General features: G+C 55.2%; 2 protein-coding genes across 6 annotated transcripts; one reads left to right on the top strand and one right to left on the bottom strand.

The window, feature by feature from the left end:
* The first annotated feature begins 1007 nt into the window (after window positions 1-1007).
* SLC30A2 (solute carrier family 30 member 2) lies at window positions 1008-12867 on the top strand. Of its 2 annotated transcripts, none has more exons than XM_077150761.1 (8): window positions 1008-1256; window positions 1937-2157; window positions 2728-2874; window positions 3577-3730; window positions 4508-4664; window positions 5430-5535; window positions 6063-6197; window positions 11852-12867. In XM_077150761.1, exons 1-8 carry the CDS (start codon window positions 1207-1209, stop codon window positions 11878-11880), a joined length of 999 nt encoding a protein of 332 aa, XP_077006876.1. In that variant the 5' UTR covers window positions 1008-1206; the 3' UTR covers window positions 11881-12867. The 2 variants fall into 2 exon arrangements, with proteins under 2 accessions (XP_077006876.1, XP_077006875.1); XM_077150760.1 differs by lacking the exon at window positions 11852-12867 and adding an exon at window positions 6701-7966.
* On the bottom strand, window positions 9213-23132 carry EXTL1 (exostosin like glycosyltransferase 1). 4 transcript variants are annotated; one of them, XM_077150758.1, is made up of 11 exons: window positions 21621-23132; window positions 16710-16800; window positions 16323-16430; window positions 15335-15454; window positions 14651-14783; window positions 14320-14426; window positions 13384-13479; window positions 12595-12681; window positions 12046-12206; window positions 10644-10815; window positions 9213-10471 (listed from the first exon to the last, which is right to left on the bottom strand). In XM_077150758.1, the coding sequence occupies exons 1-11, from the start codon at window positions 22397-22399 to the stop codon at window positions 10301-10303; spliced, it is 2025 nt and encodes a 674-aa protein (XP_077006873.1). In that variant the 5' UTR covers window positions 22400-23132; the 3' UTR covers window positions 9213-10300. The 4 variants fall into 4 exon arrangements, with proteins under 4 accessions (XP_077006873.1, XP_077006874.1, XP_077006871.1 ...); XM_077150759.1 differs by lacking the exon at window positions 16323-16430; XM_077150756.1 differs by having other exon boundaries at window positions 9213-10815.
* Between the last annotated feature and the right edge of the window lie 1299 nt (window positions 23133-24431).

Genomic DNA, 24431 nt, shown 5'->3' on the forward strand with positions numbered 1-24431 from the left:
CTGGTGTGGGCAAGAGACTTGAACCCCAGACTCTCTGCTCTGGGCAGGGTTATGCTCTCAACCCAGGGGACAAAGACCTAGGGTATGCTGGGGTGACTGGCCAGGGAGGCTGCAGCCGTTTCATACAGAGCACCTGTAAAAGGCCAGCATGGGGCACGCAAGGTCCCCACCGCTCAGGAACCATAGGAGGATGCTGCTTCAAGTGGGCGAGCCGCCAAGCTGTCAGGGAGGGACCCCGCGCTGTCCCGCACCTTCCGCCCGCATCTCCCCGCGTTGGCAGGCCCGGCTTCCTGGGGCTCCTGTGACCTGCTGCGGAGCGGGGAGGGATGGCTCTGCCCAGAGGCAACTCCTGATGAAGTGCCGCAGCGCTCTCCGCGGGGTGGAAATAAAGCCAGCCACTCCAGATTCTGAGGACGGAGGACAGGAGAGGAGGAACTGCTTCAGTGAGAGTCCTGTGGAGGGCGGGTGCCTCGGGCCTGAGGGGAGCGGCGCACCACCGCCCGCAGGGGTGCCTCAGTCTGACAGCAAGAACCAAGCAGACCTCAGGAGTCCCGAGGTGGAGGGGGAATACAGCCTGCCTCAGGAGCCCCTAAAAATGAGGCAAGGAGCCACCCTGCCGTCCTCAGGGAATCCAAAGAGGGTTCCTACAAACCAAGGTCCGAGCACTTTTCGGAGTGGGGTGCGGCCAGCCCCGCGCGGGGGCCTGAGTGGGCCTGGCTCAGCCCTGAGTCAGTCAGCCGGAGCGGCCGAGCGAGGCAAAGGTGCTTAGGCGCTCCTCGCAGGCCAGGTCGGCTCCTCGGGCCCCACGGCTGGTCGGGGGCAGTGGCGGAGCACCCTTTGCAGCCGGTCCCCTCCCTCCCCCTTCCCCGCGGGCTTTTGCACACGACGTGCGGCTTCACACGGGGTGGCGGGGCCGGATAAAGCGGGCCGCACGCGGGGCGCAGCGGCGGGCACCCGAAGGTGGGAGGGCCGCGCGCCGAGCCGGAGCAGCAGCCGTTGAGGGGCGGCCGGCGAGTGGCCAGGGCCGCAGCTGGGGCGCGGCGGAGCGAGCGGGCGGGCGAGGCCACGGGCAGAAGCGGCGGGAAAAGCGAGGGGTCAGCGGAGCGGCGCGAGCGTTCCTCCCCGCGCAGGAGCGCGAGCGCCGCGGAGCGTCCCGCGCGCTCCTTCGAAGGCGCACTCGGCTGGGCAGCCGGCGCGCGGGGCCGCATGAAGGCCACGGAGAAAAAGCATCTCTTGGACGCCAGACCCGGAGCCCGGTAAGGCGAGAGCATGGGGAGGGGCGAGAGTTGGAGCGGCATTAGACGAAACTCCCGGTTTGCCACCCTGGCAGTGGACGGTTTTGGTGGCGGCTTGAATTGGCACCACGCAAGAGGGATGGGGTGAGGTGACAGAGAGGGGAAATCGAGCGTGGGCTGGGGGGCGGGGGCTTATCCATCCCTCGAAGCCAAGAGTTGATCCCGACCCCTACCCGCCAAGAAAGGGGCTGCAGGTCGAATGCCCGGAGCCCTGCGACCAGCCCAGCACTTTGCCCCCTGTAGGCCCCGCCCAGGGGAGGCCCTCTGTCCCCAAGTGCAGGTGGGAGGAGGAGGGGGACGGGTCTGTCCTCCCTGAGCTCTGCTCCTTCTTCTCGCTAGGCTGAACCGGCCCCGCCTCTTGGCCAATTCCTGGAAGGGTTGGGGGAGGAGGGAACAGCTCTGGCTGTTCGTCTAAGGCCCTCAGACTCCTATACTGCTCATCCCATCTCCCAAGCCTTCACAGAACACGTGCTTCTCACCTACTGGTCACTCCTCAGAGACTTTGAGAGCTTGCAGTGTCCCTAAACAGCACCCCAACTCGACCCATTGGGAACGCCAAGGCCTCACAGCAAGGTGAGCCTAGAGTAAGCTCTTCTTGCCCCCACCTCAGAGCTGAGTCCTCTTCCTTCCGGTCTGGCCAGGTCATACACGGGATCTCTGTGGCAGGATGGGGCTGGCTGGATCCCTATGCGGCAGCCTGGCCTGGACTTGCAAGCCATTGAGCTGACCACCCAGAGCAACCATTACTGTCATGCCCAGAGGGCTCCTGGCACTCTCCGAGACCCCAAGAAGGAGAGGGCCCAGTGCCAGCTCTATGTGGCCTCTGCCATCTGTCTGGTGTTCATGATTGGTGAAGTCATTGGTAAGTCTGTGCTAATTCAACTGAAGTCTAACTAAATGATCCAAAAGGCTTTTCTCTCTCCTCGATGTTCCCAGGAATATTCACACTAAATAGCCCCAGTTTTTGAACACTCACTAAGCCCTTTACATACATTATTGCTTACAAGAAAGTGTGATGTCATATGTGTGCTGTTAACCTCCTTATTTTACAGAAGGGGAAACTGAGGTACACTGGGGTTAAGTAACTTGCCCAAGATTCACATATAGCTAGTAGGGAAGGGAAGGCCTGAATGCCTATAAGGAGAGAGCAGAGAGCATTGACTGAGTACCTGTTATGCTTTCTGTTACTATTTGAATTTGATATTCACATTCACCCTTTAAGTAGATGTTATCCCCATTTCATGGATGTGTGGAATTTAAGGCCCAGAGAGTGTCATTTGCCCACAATTACACAGCCAGTGGATAGAGCAATCTGGAACCCAGTGTGCTTGTCTCTGGAATCCCTGGTCTCTCCACTGCACATACAGTCTGGGAAGATTGTTCCTTGGGGAGCTGGTGAGGACCCTCCATCTTCCTGGCCATTCCCCTGCAGGTGGGTACCTGGCACATAGCTTGGCCGTTATGACAGATGCAGCCCACCTGCTCACTGACTTTGCCAGCATGCTCATCAGCCTCTTCTCCCTTTGGATGTCCTCCAGGCCAGCCACCAAGACCATGAATTTTGGCTGGCAGCGAGCTGGTGAGGACCCTGGTCAGGTTGGAGATAGAGTTCAGGGAAAGGGGATTAGGACATAGGTTCTCAGGGGGCTGAAATAGATGGAGCCCTGGGTAGGGCCAGGGGGATGCCTTGCGTTGATCACCCTGGCCTCTGGCCTCTGGGAGCTCCCAATCTGGTGCAGAAGTCCTGACCCTTGTCCTCCAGAAACTCCCAGGGTGTTGGGGGAACCCTGGTCCCAGTCATCGGGACCTCCCAAGCTATAGGAAAGGAGGTCACTTACCTAAGAAATTCAGGGGCCAAAGTTCATTAGCAAAATGCCTGGCATTCACCTCCATGGAGCAGCTCAGTGGGGAGGCGGAGAGGGATAGCTAACAAAGCCTTCTGAAAGATACAGGCTTTAAACCCCCTTTTAATTCTGGGCTGCTCTGTCATTTTCCTCTTGATGGGAGATGGCCCAGCCTGTCCTCATCCTTGCCAGCTGAGCAATGGGTATGTAGGTCAGTTTTTTTCCATATAAAACAAAAATGACTTACATCCTTTTTAGGTCTGATATTTGGGTAGTGGGGCAAGGTGCACCCGTGCCAGTCATTCCCTCAGCAGAGCCCAGTTAGGCCCAGGCATTGGCTTGGCTCTCTGGGGGTGAGGGGGATCATAGAGGGGAGGTTCTCCACAGCCCTAGGGACCTAGGCTGAGGTTGGTGCTGGGGGCTGGGTTTCTCCTCAGAGATCCTGGGAGCCCTGCTCTCTGTGCTATCCATCTGGGTTGTGACTGGGGTGCTGGTGTACCTGGCGGCAGAGCGGCTGGTCTCTGGTGACTATGAGATCAAGGGGGGGACCATGCTGATCACGTCCGGCTGTGCCGTGGCCGTGAACATCATGTGAGTATGGCCACTTCTCATACACACACTCTCATACCCAGTCTTGGAGGAAGGAGGCCATGCCACGGTCCACTAGAGGCTGCAGGGAGAATTTCCCCAGTGCTCCGAGCACTGGAACCTGAGACACCTGGGTCCGGCCTGAGGCCTAGGCCAAGGCCATCTGGAACTGCAAACCTGGAGCAGCATCAACTTCACACACCACCAGCTCCCTTCTACCCATAGACGTCAGTGAATAATGACCTTGGAGCCTCATACCTGATGTGGGGAGGGATGAGTCTAGTTCCTGCAGTAGCAGATGTCCCTGGGGGCAGGACAGAATTCATGTCCTTTCAAGGTGATGTGCATGAAATTGGTCTTAGTGAGAGGCAGTGGCATGGAGAGCAGGGGTATCTCATTTGGGCTCCTTAGCCTCCTTGCTCAGGGGTCTTGGGGAAGCCGTTCCCCTCCCTAAGCCTCAGCTTCTCCATCAGTCTCATGGCGGGGTAAACTAGATGAGCTCCAAGAGGCCCACCGGCTTTGAGATTTGGCCTTGGGGTGTTTTTGTGTCGAGACTCATCCTGGCACTGGAGCTGAGCTCTCTTTTCTGTGGCCCTTTGACCTGAGGCCATGTGGACTGGGCCCCTCACGTGGCCAAAGGGAGCATACAGAGTTGGGGGTGGGGATGGGGATTTGAGCCTCATGGGGAGGCCAGCCCAGATGGGTGGCCTCTGTCTACCTAAATGGAAGCCTCTATCTGCTGCCTCGATGAACCACTCGGCTTTGTCTCTGCTTCCGTAGAATGGGGTTGACCCTTCACCAGTCTGGCCATGGGCACAGCCATGACACCAACCAGCAGCAGGAGAACCCCAGTGTCCGAGCTGCCTTTATCCATGTGATTGGGGACTTTCTGCAGAGCTTGGGTGTCCTGGTGGCAGCCTATATTTTATATTTCAAGGTCAGAGTTGGGGCAGTGGGGGTGGGCCAGAGGGCAGGGGAGTGTAGATTATCTGGGGGCTCTTCTCCGCCAGGGCCCTTCCCACATTCTAGCCACCCCCCACCCCTCCACACTGGGCAAAAGAGTGGGGTGAGAGAAGGAACTAGCATTTATCTAACACCTACCAAGGGTCAGCACTTCTAATTTTCACAGCAGCCCGAAAGGGTAGGTGCTGGTAAAACTATTCTGCAGCTCCGAAAGTTTCAGTGACTTGCTTGCATTGAAGAGCTGGTAAGTTGTGGAGTCACATGCAAACCCCAGACTGTGTGGTGCTGAAGCCCAGTGTGTGACCCATCACATAGAGGCAGTGTGGTGTAGTCGAAAGAATCAGGTATTAGAGTCAGGCCTGAGTTTGAAGCCTGGCCCCTCCCCTGCTAGCCATGTGATGTTGAGTGAATCAGTTCTTCTATTTGAGCCTCAATTTCCCCATCTATAAAGTGGGCCTGCTGGACCAGATGGTATCTAAGGTTCTCTTCACAATGTCCATGTCTCAGCACTTTGGACAAGGACAGATGGGAAGGCACTGTGCCTTATCCGGAACTCTGTCTGTCCTACCTGCTTTTCAGGAGGTGGAATAAAAGGTGGAGAATTCAGGGCCAGGACCAGAAAGAGACTCATGCCCACCGTGGAAAGAGCCCCTCTCCTCCCCACAGTGCTGGGTGAGAAGGGCAAAGGGAAGCTGAGGTGTTGTGTGGTAAACCTTGGCTCTACCTTTTTCTCCTGCAGCCAGAGTACAAGTGTGTAGACCCCATCTGCACCTTCCTCTTCTCCATCCTTGTCCTGGGGACGACGTTGACCATCCTGAGGGACGTAATCCTGGTGCTCATGGAGGGTAATCTGGGCTTGGGACTCCCTTTTTGCTCTTGGCCTCCAGTTCCAATCATCCTCCATTTGGGGTGGGTTGGGGGGACGAGGGGGAGGATCCCAGCCACTGGCCTGGCCAGCAGGAGCATTGGCTGCAGGTCTGAGCCTTTTCTCTAAGGATCTGACTGGCCCACTTAAGAGTAGTGATGATAATTATGATACTTCACATGGGTTCAGGGGTTCCCTTCTTTCCTTCCTTCCATTCAAAAGATAATTATTGGGCACTTACGATGGGCCCAGCACTGCCCAGGCCAGGAATACCGTGGTAAACAAAACAGCCTGCTGTGCTCTTGTGGAGTGTCCATTGTACAGCAGGAGACAGATAATAAACGAATGAACAAATAAGATAATTTCAGGCAGTGGGAAGTGTGAAAGAAATTAAAACAGGGTGATAGGATGGGGAATTTGGGGTGGTGGGGACAGCATCAGCTCAGCTCAGATGGGGATGGGTGGGAGAGGCACTTCCCTTTCAGCCCCTGTCCCTGTTGTCCTTAGGGACCCCCAAGGGTGTGGACTTCACAGCTGTGCGGGATCTGCTACTGTCGGTGGAGGGGGTGGAAGCCTTGCACAGCCTGCACATCTGGGCACTGACCGTGACCCAGCCTGTGCTGTCTGTCCACATTGCCATCGGTGAGTGACTGGGGACACTCAGGGTGGGGTGAGGGAGAGGGGCAGCCGAAGGACTGGGGCCATTCCTGATGGGCCCAGATGGCCCCACATGCTTGCGGTGCCTGTTTATGGGTCCAGATGGCCCCCTACTGAGTACTTTACATGAATTCTTTCATCTGATCATCACAATCCCATTGATAGATGAAGAAACTGAGGCCGGGGGTGGGGATGGTAAAAAAAGTTTGGTGCCCAAGCTTTTACAGCTAAGTGGCAGAGGAAGGCAGATCCCTAGCCTCAAGGCTAGTGCTTTTCCTGCTCTTTCAAGATTTTATCAGGTATGGGACTGGAGGGTTGCCTGGTGCAGGAGTAGAATCTGGGGGGAGGGGGTGGTTAAAGTCCATGGTTCCCTGTCCTGATCTGCTGGAGTAGGATATGAGACTTGGGCTCCTGGGTGGCTCCTGAGGGACCAAGAGTGAGTAAATGGTTGTCTGGTGCCTTCCCTGGTATTTCCTTCTGGTCCCCAGCTCAGAATGCAGATGCCCAGGCTGTGCTGAAGGCGGCCAGTGCCCAGCTCCAGGGGAAGTTCCACTTCCACACGATGACCATCCAGATAGAGGACTATTCTGAGGACATGAAGGACTGTCAGGAGTGCCAAGGCCCCTTGGACTGAATGTGGTCAGGCGCCAACTGGGGCAAGGGCAGGACTTGCAGGTGGCAGGGCTGAGTGTCCACCAGGCCCAGCCAGGACTCTGCCTGCCCTGGCCGTCCTATACATGACCTCTGCTCCATGTGCAGTGTGGAGAGGCCATGTCTTAGCCTAGGAATGGGGCCCTTCCTCTGCCTCCCACTTCTGACCACAGCCTTCCCCAGGGTGGGAGCTTGGTAGGTGTAAAGCTGGTATGACCCCCCACTTCCCCAGCTCCTGGGCCTGATCTTGGCAGGGCTGGGTTTGGGTCTAATCCTCAGTTAAAGCCATCCCACCACCACCAGCAGCGGGCAAGGTAATGAGGCACAGGGCTGGAGAATAGAAGGGGAGCTGACCTCAACCTCCCCTAGTCTTCCTACCTTGTTTCTCATTCTCAGCTTGTCCAGCCTTCACCTTATGTATCTGTACAGAATCCCTGGAACGGAGCCCTTCCCTCTGCCTATAACAGTGTGGTTCGAGGGGGCCACGGGGGTTGGGAGTTGGGAACACCCTGCCCTCTCATAAAAGCCTCAATGAGATGAGGAACTAGGGGGCACCCAAGCCCTTTCTGTGCCTTAGTCACATCAGCTGTAAGCCCAGTGTTTCCCTTTCCTGGAGGGGAGCCTTCTTACTGGGTAAGGACCTTTCCCTTTGGCTGAGAAGCTGTGCCGCAGGTCGTGAGCGATGGGGCAGGGATTTCAACGTGGCACTTCTGATGGTGTCCCAGGGAATGGGCGAGCCTGAACAGATATAATTGGGTCAGCTCTGCTGCCAGTGTGGCCTGACTTGGTCAGAGTCTGGGGACAAGGATAAAGAGGGGCTGGACTATAGAGCCAACTGGGAGAGGAGACACAGGCTTCCTGGAGTTTGTGTGTAGATATTCCTGAAATGGGGGGCTAGGGGAGACGGGGATCTGTCCCCAGTCTCAAAGAGGCAACATGCCCAGTCATGAGGGAGCTCTGGGTCCAAAGGTCTGTCCTTCATTATAAGCAAGTGGGCACGTGTGCCTCTTAGTGCCTTCTTATCTGCAGAATGAGAATGGTAATGCCTACTTCACTGGGTTGTTGTGAGGGTTAGAGCCAATGCATGCGAAGCACCTGGTGGATACTGAAGTGTGCTCGTTATTTTTATCATCCAGAAAACAGGGAGCTCTGGGGCTTGAGGTTGCGTCCCTGAGAAGGTCTGGGCCAGGTGGGAGCCACAGCCTGCCCAGCTGGCAGCACGAGTTTCCTCTTTGACTCTGCCCTGACTCACAGCAGGGGACAGGGTATGGGTCACTCCTAACCCCTTGAGTCTCTGTCTTCCCATTTTTGTGCCTTTCTAGCACGTCAACTGGGGCTGCTGGTGATCTAGGTCAGTGGGTTCATCTGCCACACCCCTTCCACTCCCAGTTGCCAGGGAGTCATTAGCATGGGAGGGACTGCTGTGGTGCCGGCTCTACTCTACCCAATCTGAGGGGAATCAAATCAACCACGACCCCTTCCTAGCCGTGGCAGGCCCCAGGGTCCTGGGCTTTGCTGTGTGTCAAGTCCTACATCCCACTCAAAAGACAGTCATTACCATCCCCCATTTTTACAGAGGAGAAAACAGGCTCAGAGAGGTTGAATTGCTTGTCTGAAGTTACACAGCCAGAGTGAGGAAAGTCTGGTATTTCTGCCTCAGTCCTCTAGACCTCCCCTTTAGCAGGGGCTGGGGACCTGTTTCTGAACTGCATGTTGGTACAGTGTAAGCTCTGAATCTGGCAGTGCCCGCCCCGTGGGCAAGGCCACCCTTGGCAGCTCAGTGACCTGGGTGCCTGCCAAGAGAGGAAAGGTGCCTCTTTCCCCTGGCTGGGCCTGACTCTCAGAGCCCTCCCCACCCCGGGAAGCCTGCCTGGGCTGCAGCTGTGTGCTTCCTCACCCACCCTCAACTGTTCTTAACTCTTAGCCAGCCTGTTTCCTCCTGGCTTCCATTTAGCAACCAAGCCCCCTCCACCTCCAGCATCTCACAGCCTTAGTCCTCCAAAAGAAGAGACCTGGGTGTACCTAAAGCTGTGATAGACTCTAGGGAGGACCCGGGTAATCCAGAGATCAGAGGTCAAGCTGGAGGATAGGGGTGGGAAGCCCTGGAAAGGCCCTGGGGGACGGCATGTTCCTGCCAGGGAGCTAGTCATGAGAGTTTTCAAAGCTCCGAGGCCATCAAAGCAGGAAAACACCAGTCACCCTGGGCCTGGACTGGACCCACCCCCCCCCCCCACCTCGCTGGAGACGCCCCTACTTCCAAACCCTGAGTCCGCACTCCCCCCACCTCCACCCACCAAGCCCCACCCTCCTCCCCCGCGCAGCTGCTGCAAAGCTATTTATAGTTTGAGCGTGAGGGGGCAAGGTTGCGCGCTTTATTTCGGAAGTGATAATTCCAGTGGATGAACTCGGGAGAACCCAGCGTCCCCTCTCTCACTCCACCTTCACTTCCAGAGCAATCAGGACAGCCCTACTCCCACTCAGCCCTCCTAGAAATGACCCCTTGTTACAGAATCCCAAGGGTAAAGGCCAAAGGGGTGGAGACCTTTCAGATTCGTCCCCTCAGTGTTCAGACCTGGGGCCGCACATACCGCCCGCCCTCTACATCCCCTTGCGGGTTCTCTGACCCGGTGAGTGTAAAACTCCATTTTCTTTCTGGGAAGAAGGAGCGTGGCGCTGACCTCTAGTGGTCAAAGCGGGTGGTGCAGGGTGCGGCGCGGGACCTGAGCGCAGGTCCTCCTCTCCTCCCCGCCCGCTGCTCCGCGGGGAAGACAGCCCCGAAACTGGCCTCCTGGCGCCTCCTTGCACCTTCGCCGGGGCGCAAGGCTTGAGCCTCTTCCTCCCGGTCTGGAACGCCCCGTCCACACTCCAGCCTCAGCGGGCACACGGCTTGCTATAGACGCCTAGTAAATGTCTGTTCCCTCTATTCGTTAAATATTTATCGTGCGCCTGCCAGGCCAGGGAGAAGAGGACACGACCCTGCCCTCCCAGAGCTCCCAGGTCAGTCCTGGGGCCTGAAGGTGTAGACAGTACAAAGCAGCATGAACAGCTGGGACTGCGGGAAGCCCTGGGCTGGGAGAGCACAAAGGAGGAAACCAAGCCCATCCAGGGGGCGGGGAAGGGGCCTCCGAGTCCCTGGAGGAGCTAAGGGACGGAAAGGTACGGAGACGTTAGCCCAGCGGGAAGGCAGAAAGGCTTTTCAAGCAAATCTATCAGACGCTGCGGCTAACGACCGGAGTGCCAGGAGCACAGAGCGCGGGGACGCAGCGCGGGGCCCCGCCCCTCATTGGCGGCGCTATGCCTGTGATTGGTCAGGAGCTGTATGACGTACTGGTCAACCTGCTACCATGATTGGTTCTCTCGCTGAACCCTGGGCAGGGTTTGGGAGCCGAGACACGTGCTGCACCTAGGAGCAGGGCAGGGGTGGCCACTTGTCCTATCTAGGGCTTTTCCAGACTGCGGTACTTCTTGCGCAACACGGACACCGGGTCCTTGAAGAGCACCGGGTCCAAACGGAGGCGAGAGGACACCAGGGGCATATGGCCGAATTCTGCTGCCATACGGTTGATGCAGTCCCTGGCTGGGAGCTGCGGCTCCGGCCCTCCTGGCGCCTAAGAGGGAGAGAGATGTGTTGGAGAGCTTCTCTGTCTTTGCGAACTGCCCTGCCCTATTCCCACACCCAGTAAGAAGGATTTGAGTTAACACTGAGAGGGAATCCTCCCTACCTTCTTCCTCCTCCAGCCAGTGCCCTCCCGATGCCACCCTGTCCCCCTCTGCCCTCACCGGTGGAGGGCTGGCCTCCTGGTGCTGCTTCCCGTAGGGCACCTTGATAGGAGGCAGTTTGGTCACTGCTGCTACCAGGAAATTCATCAGGATGTCCACACAGATGGGTGTCTCATCTGCCAGGGTCCTCAGAGCTTTGGGCAGGTAGTGGGTGAACAGAGTGTGGTAATACCTGGGCAAGGGAGAGGACAGCTGAGATCACCCCCGCCCCCCCACCCCATTCTTCTGTCTCTTAACCTCAGTTTCCCACTGACCCCATCCCCAGGTTTCATGTGAGGGCCCTGCTCCCCTCCTCTGAACCCTAGCACCAATCCTTGGTATGAACAGCTCTCCACTGTGCTGGGCCTGCCCTATGGCTTGTCTGCCGCCTGTGCTCCCTACTCCCTGCCCCCTCCGTCCCTGGCTCTTTCGGGTCCCCACTACAGAACTCATCAGCCGACTCCTAAGGCATATGTGGCAGCCCAAAGATTAGCATCAGGAGGGATGAGGATTAGCCAGGCAGACGCTACTCCAGGTGAGCCTCACTTCACACAACCCCCCCCCCCCACAGAACAATCTGGGCTCACCCCACAGTTGTTAGGCCTATTCTTCACTGAGAATTCCCTGCAGACCTCCTGGGAAAATGGGCAAGAGGGTCCAGGTTACTCATATTTGGTTACACATGTTTAAGGAACCCCTCTAAAGAGTACAAGTCTTCCAGAATCAGTCCTGACCCAAGATTGGGGTGCTTCAGCAGCTTTTGGAGGGGCTGGGACAATCCATAACCCAATGCACACACATTTATAAAGTGTCAGGACCATTCTCTTGTCACCCCCTCCTCCCCTCCACAAAACCCTGATCTATATATACACTGTCCACTCATCCTCTGCTCGGTGAGTCTTAAAATAATACTAGCTAGGGTGCACAGGTGGTTTAGTGGTAGAATGTTTGCCTTCCATGTGGGAGACCTGGGTTTGATTCCCAGACCATGCATTAAAAAATAATAATAATACTAAGTGACGATATTATAAATTACTGATTATCTATGTCAGTGTTTTATTTCATTTAAAAAATTTTTTTAATTAATAAATAAAAAATCCAAAAAAATAATAATAAATAATAATATTAAAATAACCCTAGCTATCATTTGTTGAACATCTATGTGCCAAGAACTTTCTTATTTGATTATCACACCAGTCTTGTGAGTTGAACACTCCCCTTTCTTACAGGTGAGGACACTGACGCTCAGGAGAGGTGAGGAGTCTTGCCTAGGACCACGCAACTGGGAAGTGGCAGATCTGAGCCTTGACTCCAGACCTCTGGGCTCTGGGCTGACTGCTGTGTTCCCATCCATGTGGCCCTGTTCTGGTGCAGGGAGGGGTCTCTGGGCCTGCAATCCCTGTACCCGTGGCGGCATCTATACCTATGGTAGAAGGCGGCCGTGGTGAGCACCATGGAGAATTCATTGGCCTTCTCGGCAGTGTAGCCCCAGATGCCCCGGGCCTCATCCCAGAAGTGGCTCCACGTCAGAAAGCCCACCATCCGCTCCGGGAAGCTCTGCCACACCACAAAGGCGAAGTCCACCTGAGGAGGGATTTGAGTGAGGTGTGAGGAGGGACATTCCAACCCCCAGGAACATCCAGACATGTAGAGGCAGGCCTGGGGCAGGACCTGGGAGAGAGGAAACAGGACCCTTTACCCTGTTGGCTACAGCTGTAGTAAAAAAGCTTCTGGGGGCGATGCTCAGGGGAACTTTGCCAGCTGGGAGCCACTGAAGGTTGTTTCTACAAGTCTGTAGAAGCCTCTATTAGATTTTCTAATGAGGAGGCCGATTGGCTTGGTGGGGTGGCTTCAAAAGCAGGGGGCTGGACATCATGACCTCTAGTCTTCTCAGCTCTGGGAATCCTGAGGCTGCCCAGGCCCTCCGGCTCTGACCCCGCCTCACACGGCTTCTCTCGGGCCCAGCCCTCACCTCACTTGTGGAAAGACTGCTGTGGGCATTGAGGCTGAGGATGGCTTCGGTGCTGATGGCGCTGTACGGAAAGAAGCGGTCACTGACCTGCAGTGGGAGGGAAATGGAGATGACTTGGCGTAGGACCCCACCCCAAGCTCCCACAGCTATCGACTGAATATTGGCCAACCAGGAACCCCTGAAGGACTGGATTGAGGGCAGTGAATGACAGCAAGACCTCCCGTTGCTCACTCTGGGACCTGGGCAACTGATTTTACCTCTCTGGGCTTTGATTTCCCCTGCAATAAAATGGGGCATCGGTTTTAACACCTCAGGATGCCTCTGCTGTCTCATGAGGTGCTCACATTGATCCTGGGCGGGGTTATCAGACATCCCTCATTTCAAAGCAAAAGGTCCAGAGAGGTTAATTGACTTGCCCAGAACCACACTGTAAACAGGTGGCTCAAACCAACCTAGGTTCTCAGAAGCCACCCACTCCCCTGCCCTGGCCAAATTTATCCCCATCCTGTCCATATTTCTTCAAGGTCTCAGGAAATAGCAACACACACCCCTCTGCCTTCCCTTGTTATATAAAACCCGATTTCTCTAGAGAAGCAATTCAAAAGAGCCAGGGATGAAAGAGAATTATTTCTATTAGGCCCACAACCAAAATCCATTACCTGATTTCTTCAGGATCAACTTTAATACCATCCTCAGCTCAGCTCAAGCAAAGCAACTGTGTGTGCCCTCCCCAGTTCCCAGCTGTCATGGGCTGAGCCCACCCATTCCATGACCCTCCCCACCCCTCACCTTCCTGTGCCCGTCAATGACTGTCAAGGGCACTGCTGTCTCAGGCCACCTCCCCTTGGGTGGGGGTGGCCTCTCACTGCTCCAGAGAACCAAGATCTAGGAGGAAAAGGGGTGGTCCTGAAGCCAGTGGTTTGGGGCAGGGGAAGAAGACAGAGTGATCTTTCTCAGGATGGAAGAAATATGGGAGAGCAACTGCATATGTGCATATCGCAGGCGGGCTTAGTGACCCAAGGCCCTTTCATTGCTGCCACCTTATGGGCTTCTGAAAGTCAGGAATTGTGGCGTTAGAACATAAGAGAGTCAGTCGTGGTAGTCCCCAGCCTGGGGCCCTGACCTTCTGCCCCATCCCCATCTACTCTCAAAGGTTTTCATTCTCTTCCTTCTCCTTTATCATTTCCAACTCATCTCAAAGATCCCCGGTCTCTGGAGCCCCTCTGTCTGCACCCTGGCTGGACTAGCTGCTTCCCTCCTCTATGAGTCTGCTCTAGAGTTGAGCTGCCATTCCTAGGGGTGAGATTTGATGATCTGTGTGCCAGGAAATGCTAACTGAATCTGAAGTGTGGGGTGGGGTAGGAGGCGGAATCCTTTCCTGCTTTTTCTTTACATCCTCAGCATCAAGCCCAAGGCCTGGCACTCAGAAAATGACTGCTGCGTGAATGACTGCCCACAGTCAGAGTGAGTGAACGACAGAATATTGACTTCTCTAGCCTCCCCAGCAGCATCTGCTTTTCAGGTAGCCTCATCAATTTCCACTTGGGGGAGCGGAATAATCCCTTAAGACTTAAAGAGGAAGGCAGCATGGAGATTTGGAAGTCCTCCCAAATCTGTCTCCTTCCAAAATGTGTGGACATCGTGGGGTCTGGATATTGTCAGGGCCCTGCCCTCTCCCTCGTCCCCACCCTGGATCCCAGGACCGAAGCTGGAAAGGGGGCAGACCTGGGCACAGTGCTGGGAGCCTGCCACTGCCTGGATGAGCTTCAGTGGGGGCTGGCCTGGAGCCCCCACCCAGATTAGGGCGCTGAACCTGCCCGCAGGGCGGGAGCCTGGGGGAATGAGACACAGGCCATCAGGGTGGGAGGGGACAGAAGGTGACAGAATCCCGTGGGAAGTGACCTGAGTAGAAGACAGTAGGGTGGGTAGGTGAGAGGAGGCACAAAAGATAGTGGGAACTCGGGGAGGGTCTTGGTGGGACTCTGTAGATCGGGCTGGGGCAGCCTTGGGGAGATTTGACAAAAGGACTTTAAGTTGTCCCATCTTCAGGGCATACCCTGTTGCAGGTGGTAGAAGGGGAAGTCCTGTGGACTGGTAGAAAAAGTGGGCAGGGCCAAGAGTGCCCCTGGGGGGCTGTTCCACAGCAGTGAAGGGTGAGCAGAGGCGCCAAAGATCCGGTCCTGAATAATCTGAAATGAGAGGGAGGACTGTGCAAAGGGAGTGGCCGGTGTGGCTGTGGGTAGGGCCAGAAGGGGTGAGGACCTGGTGTAGCCCCACACTTCCCTCTTTAGGTTCCAGGGAGGGTGGCAGCTGCATTTCTGGGGATAAAGGGGCGCAGATGCAGTAGCCAGAGTAGGGAACACTCAGTGGTGAAGGTCAGGGGTGGCAGGTGGTGGCGGTGGCGGCATGCTGGCTGCATCACCGACAGGTCGTGACATTCTTTCCAAACTCAGAATCCTTCCCAACACAGGGGTCCAGGCAGCCACTGCTGACCAGCTGGAGCTGGTACGTGGTTAGAAATTTGTCCCCTCTACAGATGAGGAAACTGAGGCCCAGATTGGAGAAGGAACTTATCTGAGGTCTCATAGCCAGGTCTCATGTTTTCCCCAGAAGCTTCTTCAAGGGGGGACCCCCAAACACTGGAGCCGGGGAGGTGAGGTGTCCAGAGAGAGAAATGTGGAGAGGGGACAGGGATGAGGCAGGAGCCAAGGGGCAGGGTCCCCACCAGACGTCCGCTCACCTCCAGAGTGGTGTGGACGACCTTCTCCACCGAGGAGAAGTAGGCATCCCATAGAAACTGGGTCTGCTGGCGCAGGGCGAGGACACGTGCAGGGGGCAGCTCCTGGAGGGCGGCCAGGACCTGGGGCACAGAGGGAGGAAAGGAGGAGGCAAGGCCCAGTCTGACCTTGCTGGGAAGAAAATGGACCCAGAGACCTGAGAACCAGAGACCCTTTTCCCACAGCTCTCCAAGTGGGTTTACAGCAGCCAGCCTTGACCAAGTCCCAGGTAACATAATGACCAAGAGTTCAGGGGTCACAAGGGTTGGGTTAACCATGTGATTGTGGACAAGCTACTTAACCTCTGTGGGCCTCAGTTTCCTCATCTGTAAAATAGGAATAATAATACCTCCCTTCTAGGGTGATATGAGGATTAAATTAGATAATATGATTGACAGCAGGGGCTCAGTAAATGACAACAATCATTATCAACCCCCACACCATTCTGAGTCCTCAGGGGATTCAAGGCAGACTTACATGTATGTTTTCCAAAGCCAGGCAAATGTAATTTCATCAGATGGAAAAGTCAGTCTGCATTTTGTTGTTCCACCCCACATCCCATGAAAGAACTCACTCTGATTTTGGATTTTCTATTGGCTTCCCTTAAACATTCATGGACCAGTAATGCTGGGCCCCTGGAGATCATCTTGTCTAACTTATCCCACTGTACAGGTGGGGAAACTGAGGCTGGAAGAAACTTAGAATTTGCTCTGGATCAGAGAGGACTCCTGAGTTCCAGCCGGTGTCCGCTCTCCTAAATCCTCAGGAGTCTCTGCTTCCATCTGATTCTATGGGTGCTCCACAAGAGAGGCTTGGGGCTGGGGGCAAATTCAATATACACAGATGGGGGCAGGTAGGAGGACTGAGGCCAGCCCTCTCATGATCTGGGTCCGCCCCTCCCCCATCTGTACCCCCCCCCCCCCCCCATAAGCAGGGAGGGCCCTGAGCTACCTGAAGTGGAAGCCTCTCGTCAGCTATAATGGCTGCCTTGGTCCAGTCGATGACCTCGGAGAAGGGCAGCTCCCAGCGGGGGCTGAGAAGCACAGGAATGCAGCCTGCCTGAAGGGGAGGGGGTCACTGGGGAGCCCTGTCTCACCCTGCTTATACCCTCCTACCTCCAAGCCAGCGGCTGCTGCTGCTGGGGGTAAGGGACAAAGAGGACAGGAAAGTGGGTTTTGGTGGTTTTTATGGGGCGGAGGAAGGGGGCACATTTTGCAGCATTCACTGACTGTGACAGAGGCAGCAGTGGGTCCCAGGGTAAGGCCAGCTCGGGAGCGTGGTGGGGTGGGGGTGGGAGTATAGGGACAGAGATGGGGGATGCCCAAGTCAGGGCTGTACCTGCAGAGCTTGGAGGAAGTACAGGGCATCAGGGCGGCGGCCAGAGATGAGGCAGAAGGTGGCGTTGGGCAGCGTTGCCCCAAGCTGGGTCCTAAGGAAGCACATGAGAGGGTCCGCACACATGAGGCCTGAGACAGCCATTCCCCCACCACCCACAGCTGGATCCTTCAAGGCCACCAGCACCCGAACACTCCCAAATTCACAATGTACGAACCTGCCACTGTGTTCTGGTGCCATAACACTAGTGCACACACGCAGCGGCACACATGCTAGCACCAGTGCAAGCCGCGAGCCCACCCTCCACCCACTGCTGGACTTGAGGCAGGAGCACTGGGTCCTAGCTCTGGCTCTGCCTTGGTGGCCTTAAACACCTCCTTCCTCTTCTCTGGTCCTCAGTTTGCTTATCTGCAAAATGGGGGGAGGTGGGCCCTGACTTCCCAAGGCCTTTGTTTGAGATCGATGCTTGTTTGCCCTCCCACTAACTCGGCCACACGCAGACTCTCAGGCACCCTTCACCTGTGGCCTTCATGCCCAGCACACACACCCCCACCCTGACTGCCCAGGCCCGTGAAAGACTTCTCTGTTCTGAGGTGGGCTGGGCCCCCAGCCTGGAACCACATAGGAAGCTACCGCCCAGAGGCCCCCTCGCCCAGAGGACAGGCCTCCTCTGTTCCTCCCACCCCTCTCCCCAGCCCCACTAGCCACACTCAGGCTGTGTGTGCCTGTGGGGGAGGGACAGGAGTCACAGCCCGCTCAGAGCCACCTCCCTGGGATCGCTCCACCCAGGGAACCAGTGCCCGAGCCCCAGCTGGAATGGGGATCTAGGGCCCCGAGGCTGGCAGATCCTCACAGCAGAACCAACAGCCTCAGGATCCCCCTGGCTCTGAGCCTGAACCTTCACGAAGCAGACCGGGAAGTGCCTCAGCCCTCAGTGAACAGATGGGACGGCTGAGTCCCAGAGAGGGCCGGGACCAGCTCAGGGTCACAGAACAGCTGGGGCAGAACTGAGACCAGAACCAAGGTGTGCCAACTCCCAACCCCAGGTTATCTGGAACCAGCCCAGAATTGCTGCTTAGGGGTCTACCAGGCGACACCTGCCCCCTTTCTTTTTCACCCAATGTGCGAGCATCCATCAGGCCCCCCCTGGAAGAAGCCACAAGTAAATACCAGTATACCCTTTGCCTCACTAAGAGCCCCAGCCCCGGCCAGCCAGGCGTAGCACCCCACTAAAGCTCCAGGGAACAAAAGCTTCTAAGGTTAAGGGTTGAGGGAGCCCAGCAAGGGTCAAAGGGCCTGCTGAGTGAACTGTAGACCTTGATCCTTATGAACCTCAATTGTCCCCTTTGAGTATCTCTTTCTGTCTGCCTGGCATGTCCTTCCCTGCCTTGACCGTTGGAAGAATTCCTTCTTCTCAGTTTTAGTGTCTAAGTTCAAATGTCACGTCCTCCAGCAAGCCTTCCTACGTCCCTCCAGAGATGGCCCTCCTCTGCTTCCAGCCCACTGTGATGGTAAGGACCCCAGCCAACCTTCACTGAGCCCATGCTTGACTGCAGGCAGTGTACCTGCTCACTTCATTCCCTTAGCAGCGGCTGCACTGGGGGGATGTTTTCCCCTTTTGCAGATGAGAAGGGTCACATGGCTCTTCGCTGGAGGAGCCAGGCATGCATGGCCTCTTTCTTAAGTCACCATTCACTGTCTGTCTCTCCTACAAGCCTGAGCTACTTGAGGGCAGCGGCCGTACCTCTGTCTCTCCTACAAGCCTGAGCTACTTGAGGGCAGCGGCCGTACCTCCCTCATCTCAGTATCCCCAGGGCCTAGCAGAATTCCTGGCAGAGAAAGGGCCTCCGTAAGCGTTAAATGAACGCCAGCTTAGTGTGTCACCAGAGGGCAGATGCAGGACGAGTGACAAGAATGAGAGATTGTCATCATGGATCTGAGAATGGAGCTACTGGTGGCCTTGGGAGGCGATGTGCTCCACCAGTGGAGGTAAATAAGCAGAGGCAAGATGGGCGCCTATATGAGTGTGTGTTGTGATGTGCTACAGAAGGGACTTGTGCATCTGGGTGGTGACTCCCTGTGATGTCTCCGGATTCTGTGACCATGCCAGGTGCTTCCCCTGACTCAGAGTCTCAGTGCCAATGGTGAAGCCAGAGTGGTTCCACCCAGAGCTCCAGGACTGCCAGGGGGCCAGGTTGCGTTGTGGCTTCCCTGGGCCCTTGTCAAGCCCCTCCCCCCATAAAAATTAAAAATTATATTTTATAACTACATAGGTATAAGGGCAGATATATTAAGATTTTATATGAAAAATTATTCTTCTACCTAAAAACTCATTATTTTTTCTTCTGATTTTGAAAGAATGAAAATATTTCTGTGACTCCCTAAAAGTATCGTGGGCCTGGGGTACTGTGCATCCTGTGCCTGATGGGTATGGGCTGGGGGAGTTGAAAACAGGCATTGAATTTACATTTTATAAAGTGGAGAATATATGTACACATTGCTTGTACAAACACAGAGTAGCTCAGAAAAGGCGCACAAGAAACTGGAAACAGTGTTTTTCCTCCAGGAAGAAGGACTGGGTGGCTTGGAGACAGGGGCGGGAGGGAGACGTTTTACTGTATACCCTTTGTGCCTTGTGAATTTTGGGCCCTGTGAATGAATTACCTATTCATAAAAATAAAGAAAGAACAATTTAAATGGGTGGAGACTCTTCCAAAGCAACAGGAGACTGTTCAAGGAAGGTGGGGAAGCATGCACTTCAGAGCCAGAAGTGCAGGAATGAATGCCAGCTCCATGGTTTCCAGGGGCCTAATCAGGAGAGTAAGGTCCTGGCGAATGGGGACTTTTGTCACCACAGGCCCTTGGCTGTGCCACATCTCTGAGCCTCAATCTCCTGTTCTCTGCAGTGGGGAAAATAATGCCTTCCTTGAAGGGAGCTTGAAAGGAGTAGCAATGACTTGTGTCAAGTCCCTGGCACCACCCCCTGCCCAGGGCAGACATTCCCCCGAATGTTAGCTTCTTCCCCTCCCCCTCTCCCGCAGCTGAGTGAATGTGGGCCAGTGAAGGGGACTGTGAATTGCCTCTTTCTCTGGCCAGCGCCTGTTTATTCAGGTCACCTTCTGGGGGCTGACTCGATGGCTGAGGCCTCCCTCTCTTGCTCTGCCCCTGTACTGCCTGTCTGGCCAGGCAGCCCCCTGGCACTTCAGGGGAAACTGAGGTTTAAGTTATCCTCGAGATGACAAGTCCTGTTACCTGAAGGTGGGCTGGGGCGCGACAGAACTCCCTGATGTTCAGAAGACAATAATTAGAAGCCTTCAAGCTTCATACTGTGGAGATAAACTTACCAGAAGTGGGACTCAGAGAGTGGCCCAAGCTGATTAGAAAACCCCGACCAGTTCTGGCCAATTTTTGATCAGTCTGTAAATGTTTAATGAGCACTGGCTGGGTGCAGGGTCATGGGGCTACAGAGTCTAGATCTGGGGTTCTTCTCTTAGAGTCCAGACCTGGGCCTCAGTGGTGACCAGCAAATGTGATTGTGAAGGCCAGACTAAAAAATGCTTCAGATTCACCACTAACCGGCTGCACTGAGCTGTTACTAAAGTAGCTGGAAAAAGAACTCCCTGCAAGCAAGAATAGCTAAGGGCCTAATCAGAAAAGCAAGGCAGGCTTGGGGAACAGAGAACCTTGTTGTCAGAGGCAAGCTTCTGCCTGAGCTGAGCTTGGGATGCCTGGGAGAGATCCCCAGCTTTCCAGGTTATCTGCAGAGAGAATGCCCATCAGGGATGGGTCCCAGCAGAAGAGCTGTGGGGCAGAGAATGGCAGTTGCAGTTCAGTCCTTACCCCTGGCTGCCGGAGCTGCTGGTGGTCGTGTGACCTCAGGAGGTAAAGGGATTCCATTCCCACAAAAGCTCTTTGGCTGAAAGAATCCCCTGGAGTCCCCCCAGGCAGAGGCAAAAAAATGAAGCCTTGCAAGGCGAGGAATTCCCGGGAGGGAAGTGGAGCTCAGAATAGCTGCTGTTGTTCTAGCAGAAAACAAAAAGATACCTGAGGGAGCAAGTTTGGGAAAAACACCAGAGGGAAAGGTTCCAACTTAAGCCTGCACAGGGGACCCTGGATGAGCTCAGAAGACCTGACTTTAATTCTTGTCTGCCCAGTCAGCCTTTGGAGACTGCTGGTCTCTTGGGGGTGCAAAGGATTCTAGGGGTTAACCCAAGTAGCCCAGTGAAGAGAAGTTTCTGACAAGTTATCTATGACCTGCAAGCTCCTAGGCACCTTATATAGTATTCCTCACCAGCAGGAAGTTCTACTTTAGGTCTGACCTAAGTCATATGTACTGTAACCAAAGGCACTTGACAGGGCTGATCACAGACTCTCAAAACTCAGAATTCTAATATGGAGGGCTTTGGAGATGAACAATCCTGGATTCAAATACTGGCTGTGCTTTTTCTAGCCGTGTGGCCTCAGACAAGTTCTCTGAGCTTCGGTGTCTGGTACACAAACACTTCAATGATAGCACTTAATATTATTTTAATCATTTTATTAAAAAGTTAATATTTATAAAAGTGCTTAGAACAGTACCTGGCACAGAGTAGGTGCTATGTAAGTATATAAATATAAAATATAGGGAGGAGAGTCTGGAATGAAGGAAAGTAAGTAGGAGTGAGTCGTGTCTTACGTTATGAAGATCCCCAAGGGAGACCTCAAAACCTGCCTTTGACACTGCTTGCAGCATATCACTATCTTGGGAAATGCCCTCTGCTGTCTAATCTGATTCCCTCCTGCTGTAACTGAGGCCTAAAACTTGCCTGGACCGGCTGATTCTCCCCTCTTCATCTTGCCCTTACCCTGGCCTCTGGGCTCCCGCCTATCACATCTGCATCCCACTCCAGCCCCGAAGGGAAAGAGTCCACTTACTGCTCGGGTCCAGGGTCCTTCTCACAGCGCCCATCCCAGGGACAGGCAGAGGCGTCAGTGCCTGCCGTGCGCCACCTGCCCCTCTCTTCTACCAGGGCTAGCAGGGCCACCCCGGGGTGGGGGCTGTGCTGCCGCATCTGGCCAGGAGCTCCACCTCGCAACGGGTGGGCGTCAGGGAGAAGTGGAAGGGCCACATCGAAGCCTGACCGGAAGGTGTCCGCGGCGGGGCTGGCCTCGGCCACCATGGCCTGTCCCAGCTGGAAGGTCTGGGGGCCGGGGGCTGGGCGGAGACTGAGGACCAGATGGTTCCTGCCCCCATTCCACTGTGGCGGGACCAGGCTGGGCCCTCCAGCTGGGGCATCTGGGCTGAGGAGGAGGAGGTGGAGGCAGGCTTCGCTGGGGCTGGATGCATGGTAGCGGGAGCCCTCTATGGAAGCCAGGATCCAACGCTGAGTCTCAGAGATGGGTGCGGCTGTCGGGTACACAAAAACCTTGAGGTCAGCACCTTTGCACTGAGAGGTGTCAAAGCAGTTTCCCCAGCTGCAGCTGCCACCAAGGGGAGCTTGAGGAGGTCGAGGGGCGTCTTCCAGGTGCTCCCCAGGCTGGGAGAAACTCTGCAGGAGCTCTGCATCCAGCCAACGAGGCCAGCCCTGAGGGACCCCCGACTGAGGTCTGGGGGGCTCTGCCAGGCGGAGAAGTGGGGGGACCCCCAGGAGGATGAGGAGGAGCCAGGAGGCTGACAGCGCCAGCCAGAGGGACTTTCTCCTCCACGACTGCATGTGGCCATCCAGAGCTGGGGCTCGGGGAGGCTAGAAGGTCTCCGCTGGGCAGCAGGAAGCGCAGGGGCCTGACGGTGGGTGGCTGGAGCTGGGATCAATCTTCTAGTCCAGGGGCGTCATTGTACAGATGAGAACACTGAGGCCCACTGAGAGCAAGCTATCTGCCTAAGATCAAACAGTGAATCACCAGCCAGGCATGAGGAGGCCAGGTAGCATCCGGCTTTCTGGCCTTGCCTTCTGTGGTCAGGGCTTTGTTTGCTCAGCCTTTGGACAACCAGGCCGCCCTCCCTGCATAGTCCCTTGCCCCTGGCTGACGTAACCCCTGACCAGACTGCAAGACTGTGCCCTTCTGCCCTCCTGACCTTGCCCTTTCCCGAGATAAGGGCCACCTGCCAGGCCATGGGGGACCCGTCAGGGCTCCCACAGGGGATGGCTTGGCCAGGGTGCAGGGCTGGAAGGAAGCAGGGCTGGTCTCCCCAGTTCTCCCTTGCCTGAGCGGCCCTGGCCGTCCCCGTGCCCACTCACGGGCACTCCTGGACTATGGGCCTTGCGACTGCAGTTAAAATTAGACCCACCATCCCATGTGCGCCCTCAGGGCCAGCTGGGCTCAGGGACAGGGTTGCAGCCACTGACCCCTGCCTTGGGGGGCCAGGAGGACTCTAGGTTCTGGTTCTTTCCCTTTTGCTGCTCTCTCTGGTTCAGGCAGTGCTGCCCTTTTCCCCACCCCACCCCCACCCCCGAGCAGCTGACCCTGCACTCTGGTTCAGAGCTGTCACAGTGCAGAGGCCAGGCCCCCTGAGCCAAGTCCCTGCCCCAGTGGCCCCCAAGCCCTGCTAGCGTCTCCTCCAGCTCCCTCTCTGGGAAGGACCTGGTCTTCTAGATCCCTTTTACAGCGGCAGCCTGGCTCCTCCCCGGCCAGCCCTGATTTGCTCCTGGCTGGGAGGCAGGGTCTGCACTTAACCCCTTCCAAGCCACTTTCTTGATTGCTAAGATAATAGCCAGCAGATCCTACATTGCACAACTTGCCAAGAACCGCCACAGCTTCTGTCTTTGAATTCACATAGCAATCATCCAAGGCAGAGGTTTACCACTGTCATTTTTACTGTTGAGGAAAGTGAAGCTCACTGACGAGATGGAAGCTCACCTTCCTAAGATGACTTTGCTAAAAAGTGGCAAGGTGGGAATTTTTTTTTGGTTATCTTTTTTTTAAATTTTTTATTAATTTTTTAAAAATTACAAGAAAGAAAAACATTCTTGATATATGCTCATTCCGTTCTACATATATAATCAGTAGCAAGGTGGGAATTTGAATGCTGAACTCCTCATCCTAATCCTTTGAGCGTCCCACTGGCCACCCCAGCTAGGTGCCAGAATGTTGGGAGTTACAGATCAATGGATGGGAAAGTCAACAGATGACAGAAGAGAGGAGTTAAGGGCCTAGGGGTGGGTATTGGGAAAGGTGCCCCCAACTGTCCTCAGAACTGGTTCCCTCTTCCTTCACCTATACCTCCAGCCCCCAGTCTCCTCCAGCTCCAGCCTTTGCAGGCTCACCCCTGGCACCTTCCACTCAGGCACACAGATCTGCCCCTGCCTGGAGCTCTGTCTATTGAGTTGGGAAGCTCTTCGTGAACTTTTTTTTTATCATTAATTTCTAAATTAAAAAAATATATATGACAAGAAACACAGCATTCTTGGCGGGCCGCGGTGGCTCAGCGGGCAAGAGTGCTTGCCTGCCATGCCGGAGGACCCCGGTTCGATTCCCGGCCCCAGCCCATGTAAAAAACAAACAAACAAACAAAATATAATAAAACAAGAAAATGTTTAAAGATGTTTCCCTTTCTTCCTCCCTTCCTTCCTTCCTTCCTTCTCTCTGTCTTTCCTTCCCTTCCTCCCTCTCTCTTTAAAAAAAAAAAAAAAAAGAAAAAAAAAAAGAAACACAGCATTCTTAACATATGATCATTCCGTTCTGCGTATATAATCAGTAATTCACAATATCATCACATGGTTACACATTCATCATCATGATCATTTC

Source organism: Tamandua tetradactyla, chromosome 2 (genome assembly GCF_023851605.1).
Source record: "Tamandua tetradactyla isolate mTamTet1 chromosome 2, mTamTet1.pri, whole genome shotgun sequence".
In the NCBI taxonomy this organism is placed as follows: domain Eukaryota; kingdom Metazoa; phylum Chordata; class Mammalia; order Pilosa; family Myrmecophagidae; genus Tamandua; species Tamandua tetradactyla.

What these genes read in the sequence shown, in the direction of transcription:
- EXTL1 (XM_077150756.1), bottom strand. Translation starts at nt 22,399, where the DNA reads ATGCAGTCGTGGAGGAGAAAGTCCCTCTGGCTGGCGCTGTCAGCCTCC. An exon ending in AAGGACCCTGGACCCGAGCA is followed by an intron (nt 16,801 to 21,620) that starts GTAAGTGGACTC and finishes GTGCTTCCTTAG; the next exon opens with GACCCAGCTTGGGGCAACGC. An exon ending in TCATTGACGGGCACAGGAAG is followed by an intron (nt 12,682 to 13,383) that starts GTGAGGGGTGGG and finishes CTCCCACTGCAG; the next exon opens with GTCAGTGACCGCTTCTTTCC.
- SLC30A2 (XM_077150760.1), top strand. Translation starts at nt 1,207, where the DNA reads ATGAAGGCCACGGAGAAAAAGCATCTCTTGGACGCCAGACCCGGAGCC. An exon ending in TTTTGGCTGGCAGCGAGCTG is followed by an intron (nt 2,875 to 3,576) that starts GTGAGGACCCTG and finishes GTTTCTCCTCAG; the next exon opens with AGATCCTGGGAGCCCTGCTC. An exon ending in GCCGTGGCCGTGAACATCAT is followed by an intron (nt 3,731 to 4,507) that starts GTGAGTATGGCC and finishes CTGCTTCCGTAG; the next exon opens with AATGGGGTTGACCCTTCACC.